The following is a 13977-nucleotide window of genomic DNA, read 5'->3' on the forward strand; positions in this document are numbered from 1 at the left end:
TACTGCGAGAGTTGCAGGGCGAACCTGTTTTGTTTTACATAACCTCGTGTTCCATTTCCTCGCACATTGGCACTCCAATTTCATCTTCAATTGTACTCCTGCTTGGTCTTGGCGTTTCTTGATCACTAAGAAAGCCAAGTAGATCAAAATACCATAACGTTGGCTGGTATACTTGATCTACTTCTACACCAGATCTTCTAGATTTCTGAACTTTGGATAACTCTTTTCGGTAAACAGTTCGCTGACAGACTAATTTACTTGACTTGCCTTCATGAACTCATCTTTCAGGAAAGCGTAAATAGCTTCACATGTGTTGGGTATTATTTCACTCAATGCTTGTTTTGATATTGCAGATGAAAATTCCAAATCATTGTAGCTCCTTCCTGTTGCTAGGAATCTTAATGTTACTGCCAGGCGTTCATGAGGAGAAATTTCCCTTCTCATACAAGTATTTTTCTCATAATATGAGGGGTTACATGCTTTAAGAGACAATTATAAGTTTCGACATCCATCCGCAAATAATTTCGCCAGTTCGCAACGAAATTATTTTTTTATTACCGTTTCTCTGTTTGCCGAGGCGCCAACTGCCCGCAATTTTTCAATTAGAGCATTGTATGCTGCTGTCTTTTTGTCTCGGTCACTATATTCTTTACTTTTAATCTTCCACAAACATGGGTGGTTTCTGTATATTTCAATGAATTCACTTACAAACTCTCGAGAACACTGACGAGTATCAGCCATTTTAATGCCCTGTGCACACAAATACAAACACTAGACTGAGCAAACAGCTGTTTCGCGCCAGATTTGCGACGATCTCCTGTCCACACGCTCCAACTTGTCTGCGCAGATGTGGTTTGAACCGACAGATTTGAGAGGTTTCGCTCAAACCTCCAACTCCAACTTCCAGGTTTGCACACACCTCAGGTTGGTGCAAATCTTCTGTTCACACGCAACGATCTGTCTGCGCAGATGTGATGTGCGCAGACATTTGCGCAGACAGATCGTTGCGTGTGGACGGGCCTTAAATCTAATCTAATCTAATGTAATCTAATCTAACACCGTAGCGGTATGTATAAAATTAACTGTGTAAATGTAGTAGAGCGTAAGTAATTTAGTATGCTCATGTCATTCAACGGCATGTGACCGGAGAGGACGGCCAGTGTGGATGACGTCATTTGAAATGCATTGCACTTGCAGAATGTTTTGACGGGACGAGATGTGACGTGAAAGCCAGAATGAACTGTTTTTTTTTGTTTGTTTTTTTATGCTGGCCTTATTTGAATGTAGTCCAGTGCTGCCAGACCTTTGTTTTCGACTGTAACTCTTAGGATGTCTGAATTAGGTAAATAGTTTTAATCATTTTTGTCTTTCATAGAATTGATAACCCTGACCCCAATAGCAATTCATATATTTTCAGTGATTCAGTCTTTCCCGCCGTCAGCCTGTGAAAGTGTGAAGTGTGAAGGAAATTCACCAAAGTAGTTCGTATATGTATGAACGCTTGTCAAAGATTATATGTGTGTCACAGGTGGTTTCAGCGGTTATGGGTGTATGCGCGCGCGCTGTTTACATGTTGTTATGGTATCCAATGTTGTTGTTTGCAGACTTCTGATACTTAAACAACAGCTCAGTGATTGTTAAACGTTTATAGCAGTTACATGGATATAATCGTCTACGCGAAACTTAAAGCATTTAGTGAAGTGTAAATCTGAGGACTCGACTTGAGTTTCAGAGAATTGTGCGCAGATTTGTAGCTGGAATTACAAATTTGTCAGCTTCACAGACCACTTCAAGAACATGGTAAGTACCACTTGCTGACAGTACTTTGCCCTCTAACAATGATCTTCCATTCATAACCTTTTTTAGACTAATATTGCGTTGACAATATTGGCTGTTGATTAAAAAAAATTGTCAGTTTTAATATTCTTTTCTTTGGTCACATAGTATGGCAAATTTGCGTTGGTGAATTAGTAACGAGCTAAAGCCTTTTTACGCATAACATTTCAGTAACTCAGTGTAATTCATATTGAGTGTACAAAGTGGGGACCAAATTTTGTGATATTAAAAATGTTCAAGTTAAAATTTACATAATTACTTTGATATCAATTCCTGCACCCTCCCATAATGAGTTGTTATAACTATATGTTGCCTTCAATTCTGCAATTTACTGTTTATGTACTGTCTCTTAAATATTATGATTATTTCTTAACTCAGTATAGAAAGTCTATTAAACGAATTATATTTGTGTTTCCAGGCAACATATCGTAAGTCTTCCAATGCAAGTATAAGAAAAAAATCGGGAGGGACTAAGTTTGAACTAACAGAAGAACAAAAGGCAGACATGCTACAAGCCTTTAGTTTGTTTGATACTGAAGCCAAAGGAAAGATTGAAACAAAGGAACTGAAGGTACTAGGAACATGACATATTTCTACATATTCAGAAATTTTTTCTGGCTTTCACTGAACTGCATGATGAGTGTAATAATGTGATAGTGCTCACAGTATCCATACACACTGCTTTTCTACCACAGACTTCATAGATCATATTTCATCATATGTATATTATTGTCATCATTGGCCAATGTTATTCATTCACTAGTTAATTTTTGAAACTGTTACTTCTGAGGGTATTTCACATTTTAAAGGAAATTTATGGATAGTATATATGTCCTAATTACTGATCATCAGAACTTCTGTCATTCATAGAGCTATTGGAAGAGGGGTGAGGTATTACCTCTTTCATAGATATGTACAGAGCAGATGACATTCACTCTGGATTATTCTTGAGAGAACATACTGTGACGAAACTGTTCCACATGATGTGCAGGATGTAGGAGATAGGCGAAATAACTTTGGACTTAAAGAACAATGTAGTAACTCAAATTCCAAAGAAGGCATGTGCTGACAAGTAGAAATATTGCCAAACTGTCAGTTAAACAAATCATGCAATCAAAATACTGACACAGTTCATTTAAAGAAGAATGGAAAGACGGGTACAAGCAGATATTACAGATCAGTATGGATTCCTGAGAAATGTAGGAACATGCATTGGAATACTTATCCTACAACTTGTCATAGAAGATAAACTGAAGAAAAGCAAACCTTTGTTTACAGTATTTGTAGGTTTAGAGAGAGCTTTTGACAAAGTTGACTCGAATACATTCCTTGTAACTCTGAAAGTAACAGGTTTAGAATACAGTAAAAAAAAAGTTATTTGCAGCTTGTACAGAAGCTATGGTGCAATTATGAGTTGTAGGATACGCAAGGGAACCTGTAGTTGAGAAGGAAGTGAGACAGGGTTGTAGCCAATCCCCAATGTTATTTAATTATGACATTGAGCAAGTTGTAAAGGAAACCAAGAAATAATTGGGATAGTGAATTAGCATATGAATTTTAAGGTAATTTTATCAGAGACTGCTAAGAACTGGGACGTTTAGTTGATCAGAGTGGATATATATATATATATACCTGTACCTGTATATATATATATATTTTTTTTTTTTTCATCAGTCTACTGACTGGTTTGATGCGGCCCGCCACGAATTCCTTTCCTGTGCTAACCTCTTCATCTCAGAGTAGCACTTGCAACCCACGTCCTCAATTATTTGCTTGACATATTCAAATCTCTGTATTCCTCTACAGTTTTTGCCCTCTACAGCTCCCTCTAGTACCATGGAAGTCATTCCCTCATGTCTTGGCAGATGTCCTATCATCCTGTCCCTTCTCCTTATCAGTGTTTTCCACATATTCCTTTCCTCTCCGATTCTGCGTACAACCTCCTCATTCCTTACCTTATCAGTCCACCTCATTTTCAACATTCGTCTATAGCACCACATCTCAAATGCTTCAATTCTCTTCTGTTCCGGTTTTCCCACAGTCCATGTTTCACTACCATACAATGCTGTACCCCAGACATACATCCTCAGAAATTTCTTCCTCAAATTAAGGCCGGTATTTGATATTAGTAGACTTCTCTTGGCCAGAAATGCCTTTTTTGCCACAGCGAGTCTGCTTTTGACATCCTCCTTGCTCCGTCCGTCATTGGTTATTTTACTGCCTAGGTAGCAGAATTCCTTAACTTCGTGACCATCAATCCTGATGTTAAGTTTCTCGCTGTTCTCATTTCTACTACTTCTCATTACCTTCATCTTTTTCCGATTTACTCTCAAACCATACTGTGTACTCATTAGACTGTTCATTCCGTTCAGCAGATCATTTAATTCTTTTTCCCTTTCACTCAGGATAGCAATGTCATCAGCGAATCGTATCATTGATATCCTTTCACCTTGTATTTTAATTCCACTCCTGAACCTTTCTTTTATTTCCGTCAGTGCTTTCTCGATGTACAGATTGAAGAGTAGGGGCGAAAGGCTACAGCCTTGTCTTACACCGTTCTTAATACGAGCACTTCGTTCTTGATCGTCCACTCTTATTATTCCATCTTGGTTGTTGTACATTTTGTATATGACCCGTCTCTCCCTATTCTGTCTTTAAAAGTTATATCAATAAAGTAGAACAAGGGTAATGTAATGTAGCTGGATTAAATCAGGTGATCCTCTCAGAATTAGATTTGCAAAATAGACACTAAAAGTAGTAGGTGATCTTTGCTATTTGGGAGAAAAATGGCTCTGATGACAAAAGTAGAGAGTGTATGAACTACAGACTGTCAGTTGCAAGAAAAAAATTTCTAAGATAATTTGTTAACATTGAACATTGGTTTTCTGAGGGTAATTGTCTGACATAAATGGCTATGGGCAATAACAAGTTCAGATGAGAAGACCAGAACCTTTTGTAATGTTCTGCTACAGAAGGATGCCGAAGATTAGATAGGTAAATTGGACAACCAATAAAAAGATATCAATCGAATTGGGTGGGGAAGAAATTTATGGCACAACCTGGCCAAAAGAACAGGTACATTGATAGGACGCATCAGGGGCATCATCAGTTTGCAGATGGAGAGAGGAGTCAGCAGTAACCACCTTCAAATGGATGTAAGTTGCAGTACTTACGCAGATATGAAGAGGTATGCTCAGGATAATACAGCATGGAGAGCTGCATCAAACTGGTCCTTGGACTGAAAGCCGTAACAATTAACAAAATTGTATTTTCTGTGTTGTGGACTGAGTGTGTCAACTTTGATGAAAATTTCGCTGCCACTGAAAAAGACTAATAAATGTGTACTGATAGGACACACACACACACACACACACACACACACACACACACACACACACACACACATACTGAGAGTAACAAAGAATAGTTAATAGTAAAGTATATTACTCAACTTTGGTAACACTGCTTACGGCAGTTGTAGACTGCAGGTTTAGTGTACCTGTCCTGTGTTGCCCACAGTTCCATCTTCTTCTCTAATGTACTATTTGGAGAACAGTTCCAAACTTACAGCACTCAGTCACATCTCTAGGCATGTGGTCTCTGTACATACAGGATAATTCTGTTCACTGTTCTGTTTCTACTGAAGACTAACCATTGTCCATCTGTTGGCCACTGTTTCTATCTCACTCGATGACTTGAAGACAGGACAAGCAATTTGCAGGAACTCCCTAGTAAGACTCGGACTGACTTACAAACAATATGCAACTGACAATTTCAGTTTGTGCATGGATACTTAAGTGTGTGTGTGTGTGTGTGTGTCTCTCTCTTTTCCTGGTGGCGCTGCCACTCCAGGAAGAGTGATTCTCGCAGACAGCATGATTGGTGTGCATGCAGCTATGTTCCTATTGCGGATGAACATACAACTGCAGCAAAGTCTTCTTGTGCAGTATCTCAGTACACCACACTCTCTTCTGTGGACTAACTGTAAAGACATTTATTGAAAAGTACATTCACAGATAATAACCTCCATTTTGACCAATACTTTATCAAGTCTTAATCAAAATACAGTTGATGGAGTGGCTTTTTCTTCCAACTTTTATCTAACCTATACAGTTCACTCACCTGCCGTTCTCCTTGGTTAGCCATATTTAAGTGTGTCAAACACTGTTAATATTTTTCAATGTTATTGAGGTAAGCCTATTAAGTCACTTGATACTTGCAACATTATGTAACTAAACGAAAAGGCACAACCATTTATATCAAAACATACATTGATGATAGGTTACTTTCATTTGTTTCTTTTGTTATTTATCTGATTCTTTTCCTTTATTGTTGTGAAAGTTATGTATTTTTGAGGATGACCAGGAGAGGCAACATAGGAGTTAACATATTAGTCTTGCATTCAGAAGAAGTAAGACTCAGGTCCCATACAGTCATCCAGATTTAGAGTTTCCTTAATTGATGAAAATGCTGAGATGGTTTGTATAAGGGCATGGCTGATACCCTGCCCCCACTCTTTCCAGTCAAATATTATTATGAGTCTGTAATGTTATTGCATTATAGACTTAGAGAAGGCTTTTGACAATGTTGACTGGAACACTCTCTTTGAAATTCTGAAGGTAGCAGGAGTAAAATGCAAGCAACAAAAGGCTATTTACAATTTGTACAGAAAGCAGACGGTAATTATAAGAGTTGTGGGGTGATGGAAGGCAAGCACTGGTTAAGAATAGTGAGACAGGATTATAGCCAATTCGTGATGTTGTTTAATCTTACATTGGAAAAGAAGTAAAGAAACTAAAGACAAATCTGAAATCAAAGTTCAGGAAAAAGAACGAAGAAGTTTGAGGTTTACTGGTGTTTTGTAATCTGTCAGAGACAGCAAACGACTTGAAATAACAGTTGTGTGGAATGGATAACACCTTGAAAGGAGGATGTAAGGTACGTGTTAGGAAATATTTTCTGAATTTATTTCTCTGGAGTGTACCTCTGTATGGAAGTGAAACATTGATGATAAACAGTTTAGACAAGAAGAAAATACAGGCTTTTGAAATTTGGTGCTGCAGAATAATGCTGACGACTAGATGGGCAGATCAAGTAACTAATGAGGAGGTACTGAATAGAAATGGGGAGGCTGGAAATTTGTCAGAACTTGAGTAAAAGAAGGAATGTGATGTTACTTTCTACGGGCTTAAAAATGATGTAGTACACAAGTCTCTTTGTGGAATAGTGGTTAGAGTACGTTAGTGATGAACAGAAGATCGTAAGTTTGAATCTCATCAGTGGCTTTAATTTTTGTTGTAATTTTTTTTCCAGATCTTTATCGAGATGACTGGACTGTGATCATTATTTTTATTTGGTTAACTGGTTTAAATGTAATTTTTTTAAATTCTAATCATTTGCTCTTGAAAAAAGGTGGTTTGGAATTGTTGCTTATGTGGTTTTTAATTATTTTTATTTATCTATTATAATAGCTAAACATTTGAAAATGCCGGTCTGTCAAAAAACAAAGGATGAAATAATCTGTTGTATTGGTAATGCAGTGGTGTCAAAATGTATTTTTCATTAGAAGAGATCATTTTTTTGACTGTAATCATCATACGAACATTGAAAACATAAATTCTTGTTGCACTACAGACAAAATAAAGCACACAGAGATTTAGACAGAAGAAAGGACTCTAAAAAAATTGAAATTCAAGTGGCATGAGGAGTAGAACTACTGAATGCAATTATATGAATGAAAATATAAAATGATAAAATAGAGGCAACAAAATCAAAGTTAATACATAAAAATAAGTAAAATGACATGCACAAAGTTCCGAATGGAAAAAGAATAATGGGAAGGCAATATAAGAGCAAATTAAGTAGTTAATATTATGATTAAAATGACATGGCAAAGGATTACAAATGTAAAGAATTACATTTAAATCAATTACCTGAATAAAAATAAGGTTCAGTGTCATTTTGATAAATATATGGAAATTAAAAAAGTGTTTAAAGTACCCAACAGGATTTGAGCCCACAACCTCCAGTAGAGCAGGGACATACCATAACCACTACACCACAACACTGCTCTGTGAATTGTTATCATTTTTTAATGCTCTATAAAATAACATGAAATTCCGAATTCTTTTTTTGTTGATTACTTGCAAATGAGGGCCCACCAGGGAGAGTGGCTGCGTGGTGTGATACCTGGTACCTTAATCTGCATCACCATATGGATGGTTTCAGAAAGTGGATACCACTCCTTGCAGGTCACAATTTCAGTTGTATTTTTAAGTATATAAAAGATCCAGTTCTAAAAAGAAAGTTGTAAGAGTCTTTCTGTCAGCATCCAATATCTAGTTTACATTTAAGCAAAAATGAATGCATTCCAACTGAATACGACATAAAACTTTGGTTGTGAAGTGCATCGCTACATTGGTTAAGTGCACTTACCCTGATGTTAACAATTCGTTTCCATTGGTTATAGCCAATAGGGCAACAGTATACACTAACTAACTGGAATCAATGAACCAATTGCCATGTTTTGGGAGAAGATAAGAGTTCATTACTTTGATTTTTGATGTGCATAGAACAAGATCGACGATTATTAATCTGGCCATTGTGGGTTACAAAGGTGGTTTGGTTTTCAGTGCATTTCTTTTATTGTGTGTTTCTTGGAATATGAGAAGAGTTTTTGAGATATTGTTTCATATTCCAATGTGGTTGTAAGTTGCCAAAGCCAATTAATCTGACTGAAGGAAAACTGGCTGTAGTAATAGACAGCTGTAACAAAGCCCAAGGTTGAAATGTTTAGCTGTGAATTAACAAAGCCAAAGTATGTCATTGGAAGAAAGCTGGCTGCAGTGACAGTCTGATCTGTAGTGTAGCCCAGTAATTGTTCTGCAAAATTTGTGGAGTGTTTACAAAATGTTCAGATTTCCGAAGTTTTGGTTGTACAGGAAACCTTTAGTACTGTATATATTTTACAGACTATTCTGTTTTATATTACAAAATTCTGCATAATATATTCCATCGTGCTACTACGTACCGAATGAGGTAGTGCAGTGGTTAGCATACCGGACTCTCATTCGGGAATACGATGGTTCAAATACACACCTGGCCATCCTGATTTAGGTTTTCCCTAAATCGCTTCAGGCAAATGTCAGGATGGTTCCTTTGAAAACACATGTCCGATTTCCTTCCCCATCATTCCCTCATTCATCGGGACCAATGGTCTCACTGTTTGGTCTCTTCCCTCCATGTAAAACCAACCAGCCATGTCACTGCATAATTTCATACCCTCCACATCATGACGAGTTTTTTTATAATACTATTTTATCATTGGTTCCAGTAGCTTTTCTAGTCATCTGACTCACTCCTTGTCTTTTTCACTTCCCAACGTTCACCATGCAAACAGTTACCATCTGCGGCATGTAACAGAAAAGCCACTGACACCATAAATGCTCTTTTACCATTACATATTCAATTTACCCTGTTTGTATGGAATTAGGTAGTCCTATATATGTTGTTGCTTGAATGAAATAGTGTAGGAGCAGTATTTTCTAGCCATTTGCATGTCTGAGGTTTGTCTGAACTTATGTATTTTCTGTGTTGCCTCATGTTTAGGTTGCCATGAGAGCATTGGGCTTTGAACCCAAGAAGGAAGAAATTAAGAAAATGATAGCTGATGTTGATAAAGAAGGAACAGGTAAATATGAAAAGATTTACAAGAAATATAGCAATGGTACGGTGAGTGCTTATTTTCATGATGCTGCACCACCCATGAGAGTGTCTGTGTGTCTATTTTCCTGGGCCCTTCCTATGTCTGTATTGGCTCATTGTAGTGTGCGCCTCTGCCAAGTTTCTCTGTGGTGCATTTTCCATCTACGCCTGCAGCAGCCAATATTTTGGCCTTGTCTACGATTTTTGCAGTTGAGGGACTTACCGTGGTTAACCAATAACAGCCGCTAGTTTGTCTCTCTCTCATTCTCTCTCTCTCTCTCTCTCTCTCTCTCTTTTCTGTTCCAAAAATTTGCATCTATTTGTCAGGCTAGTGGTGTTCGCCGTCACACAGCCCCCCCCCCCCCCCCCCCGCCCCCCTCAATTTCATCCTCAGTCTCATGGTGAGGCTGAGTGCATGCTTTGGGTGTTTAAAACTTAGATGCAGAAGTATGTATTTAACAGGTTCTGTGAAGCTGCTTTGGACTGTTTTGTCAGTTCATACCATTTCACTCCAGTGGAGGACTAGAGCACAGGGCAGTTACTACATAGACACCAACCACAGACACTCCTTCACCTGCTGCATCGGATGCTGCATCCACCGGCATCAGCAGCTCCGTGACAGTTCTGCCTGGGTGCCCTTGCCTGGGCTTGTGGTTCCTGCCATCATTGAGTATTGCCAGGGCTAGTGCTTATTCATCTGCACTCCTGATGGACAGGTGTCCTGTCACTTCGAACATCTGCAGTCACACACAGCGGTGGCTGTTCCAGGCGGTCCATTCCCTCCCTCGCCACTGCCGATGCCTATTCCTGTGTTGCAGACAGTCTGGTTCATGCCGCAGTGTGGGTCGCCACCTGGCGGATTGCTGTCTCAGGTCTCCCTGCCTCCGCACCCGTTTCTTGACTGCCATCACTGGAGCAGCCTCTGCTGCACCTGACTCCACAGCCACCTCTACCCCCGTTGCTGGGTCCGGTGCGGCTGTTGTCTCCAGGAGCCCCATTGATGCCTCCAGCACTGACCGTTGATCTCAGTGAGGATGTGGCTGTGGAGAAGCAGTCCCTGATCCTGCCCTACGGACTGTCATGAGAAGGGGGGGCGGCATGCCTAACCACCACCTCATCACTTCTACCTGTACAACTGGTGCCTGCACACCATATGCTGCAGAAGCCACCATTGTCAGGGGAGGAAATGGTCATCAGCCCTGTCATTGTTTTTTTTTTTTTTTTTTTTTTTTTTTTTTTTTTTTTTTTTTTTTTTTACTAGTAATCTCAGTGCCTTGTAAGACCAGTGTTCTTTTTTAGTAGCAGTGCTATTTTTCTATACCAGTGCTTTTTTCTGTAACATGTATTTTTTTCGGTACCATGTATTTTTTTCTGTGCCTAGTGTTTTTGTGTCTGTATGTGACCTGGCAGCCATACAGTTCACAGGACCGCTTTTAGAGGGCTCCTGGGTTGGCCCGATGGCGTGTTCTGGTGAGCCACCAAAGAAGCAGGATTGTTTAAGCAATGCAAACATCTGCTCGGCCTATTCTTTACCTGTATTACTGTTGTCCAGTCAATGTGTTCAGTGCCGTGCACAACCTGTATCTTACGTGTTGCTCTATAAAGTACTATGTTCCATAAATCGTATTTGTTCTTGCTATAACAGATATGGCTGATTTCTTTCCTCGTGACTGACTAATATGAGCTCAAGCTCAGCCTCTGTTGGCCTCGGTGTCAGGGAGGCATCTTTCATGCTTCCGTCTTCCTTACATAGTTGACATTATGACAATTTTGACGTGTACAATTTCAAATCTTAACAAAACAGTTTTTTATCTTTAGCACAGGGTGTTTGGTACTGTAAATGTGATAAATGTAAAAGTAGTCTCAATCATACTTCATTGCACTTGGAGGAGTTTCTGCATCCTTGTTTATCCTAGAAATTGAAACACAGAATTTTCCATGTTTCTGTTTGTTCAAGGGGTAGTTATTAAGTTTTAATTGTTACCTCAAAAAATAAAGCTATGTCATTAATTTTTTATTTGTTTGCAGTTAACATGTCTGCAGGCTTGGTACTCACTGAAATACCCACCAAATTCGTTTAGGCTCCTCAAGTTATGTGGTATATTGTACTATTGTGTGGAGAGTTCAGTGTGCACTAAAACTACAGACATGAAACTGCTAACAAACAAACAAACAAAATTAATTATGAAGCTATTGTTTTGCGGTGAGAATTACAACTTTATTACTAGTCCTTGTGTTTATTGTTAGGGCTGTGTTGTGTGTAATTCCTCAGAAGTTTTATAACTTCCAGTATTTATGAGACCGTCTCATCTAAATCTTTATATTGTCATTTCAGGTTATCTGACATATGAAGACTTTGTATCATTGATGACAGTGAAAATGGCTGAAAAAGACTCAAAGGAAGAGATTCTGAAAGCTTTTCGCTTATTTGATGATGACGAGACAGGAAAAATATCATTCAAGAATTTGAAACGTGTTGCTAAAGAACTAGGAGAAAACATCACAGATGAAGAACTGCAGGTATATGTTGCAAAACATTTTCATCAGAATGTTCTGTTCTTTACATTTCTAATTTCATTGTTCTGGCATTAAAAAATATGGAATAAGATTTAAAGAAAATATTTTCTCAAATGTTATTGTCAGTGGAATGTCTCTCCACTTTTCATGCTAGTGTGTTGGAAGTGCCAGAGCTTTGTAAGTTATTTGGTTGATATTGAACTTATTCAACATAAGAGAATCAAAGATGAAATTTTATTGTGATGACAGCTTCCTCATTTATGTATATCCTTGCAATTTCCTTCAAATGTTGGCAGAAAAGAAATGTTTTTTCTGCTTGGTAATAGATTAGGGATGAAAAAAGTCACATTTTCGATAAATGTGAATTCTGTCTCAGAATATGAATTTACATAATAAATGCTGCTTCATAATGAACAGCATCCAGATCACCTATTTTATTTGAGATAGTATGAAAGAGCTTTATTTTATGCATAAATACAGAAAATGTAACCAATTAAAAGCCCAGTTTGATAAGGTAATATGGGTAAGAACATTCCTGCAATAGACAAGAATTTGTTTGTTCATTTTTAAGATACATTAATTTCATATAGATTTACCATTGTAACAGCATTGCAGTCCCATACTATTGCTTTTTTATAACATTGTTTCCACACTAAAATTTTTTTAGGAGATGATTGATGAAGCAGATCGAGATGGTGATGGGGAGATAAATCAAGAGGAGTTCCTGAGAATCATGAAGAAAACAAGTCTGTATTAGATCCATTTTACGTGATTTCCAGTTTCGTGTTCAGATATGCAATTGTGTGTGTTCAGCCTTAAGTAATTGTGCCCATAATAATGCACTTGTGCACACAAATATTTCATTTACTTCTTCACAATTCTAGTCTTTTACGTCTGTTGATAGATATGAATCTCAGTGCACATTTGCAGTACAGATTTCTTTTTTATTTTGTTACACTTCATATGACTTTTTATATGACTACTATTGTTTTATGTAAATATTGTTACAGTGCTGTATAACATATTGTTTTGTTAACTTTGTAAAGTTTATTAATGTACTTATGAATATCAGCTATGATACCTTTACTTCAAGCAGTGCCTCTTGAGTAATGCATTTTGTATTCATGAATTATTATTTTACCTTTTAATGATAAATTTTACATGGTATATTTTTATTCAAGGAATGTTACTGTGTTTAATACACACAATGCTATCAATCTTTGCAATTATTATTACACCAGTATTACACTTGATAATGATCTTGTTTTTTGAACAGTCTAATGTAAATGACAACTAATTGTGCAAATATTTTCCTGTGATACTTTTTCCTGCTAATGTTCAAATGTTTCTTATCTTACAATAAAAATATTTTTTATCAGTGTTGTTCATTATAATATGTAAACCCTCCTAGGACAAGTGTTAGAAATATTTCACACAACTGGAATACAGTAGTGTGGGTTTTAAGTTTTATAACTGTCAGAGAAGATCCACCTGTCATTTTCTCAGCTACACCAATACTGCTGCAGAGTAAAAATCTCATTCTGGAAACATCCCCCAGGCTGTGGCTAAGCCATGTCTCTGCAGTATCCTTTCTTTCAGGAGTGCTAGTTCTGCAAGGTTCGCAGAAGAGCTTCTGTAAAGTTTGGAAGGTAGGAGATGAGATACTGGCAGAAGTAAAGCTGTGAGTACCGGGCGTGAGTCGTGCTTCGGTAGCTCAGATGGTAGAGCACTTGCCCGCGAAAGGCAAAGGTCCCGAGTTCGAGTCTCGGTTGGGCACACAGTTTTAATCTGCCAGGAAGTTTCAGAAGAATAAAAACTTCAGCAATAAGTCTAACATTGTCTACAGGAGCAATAAGTAAGGGTTTCTAGTATATTGATATATTCCTCACTTAATACTGGTTTATGAAACATTATAAGTAA

At 37.8% G+C, this 13977-nt stretch overlaps 1 protein-coding gene across 1 annotated transcript; it reads left to right on the forward strand.

Moving 5' to 3' along the window:
- The first annotated feature begins 1524 nt into the window (after positions 1 to 1524).
- On the forward strand, positions 1525 to 13436 carry LOC124544834 (caltractin). Its single transcript, XM_047123535.1, has 5 exons — positions 1525 to 1800; positions 2255 to 2407; positions 9445 to 9526; positions 11876 to 12060; positions 12725 to 13436. Exons 1-5 carry the CDS (start codon positions 1798 to 1800, stop codon positions 12812 to 12814), a joined length of 513 nt encoding a protein of 170 aa, XP_046979491.1. The 5' UTR covers positions 1525 to 1797; the 3' UTR covers positions 12815 to 13436.
- The last annotated feature ends 541 nt before the right edge of the window (positions 13437 to 13977 follow it).

The sequence above is a fragment of the Schistocerca americana genome, chromosome 8 (assembly GCF_021461395.2).
Source record: "Schistocerca americana isolate TAMUIC-IGC-003095 chromosome 8, iqSchAmer2.1, whole genome shotgun sequence".
NCBI classification, from domain to species: Eukaryota; Metazoa; Arthropoda; class Insecta; order Orthoptera; family Acrididae; genus Schistocerca; species Schistocerca americana.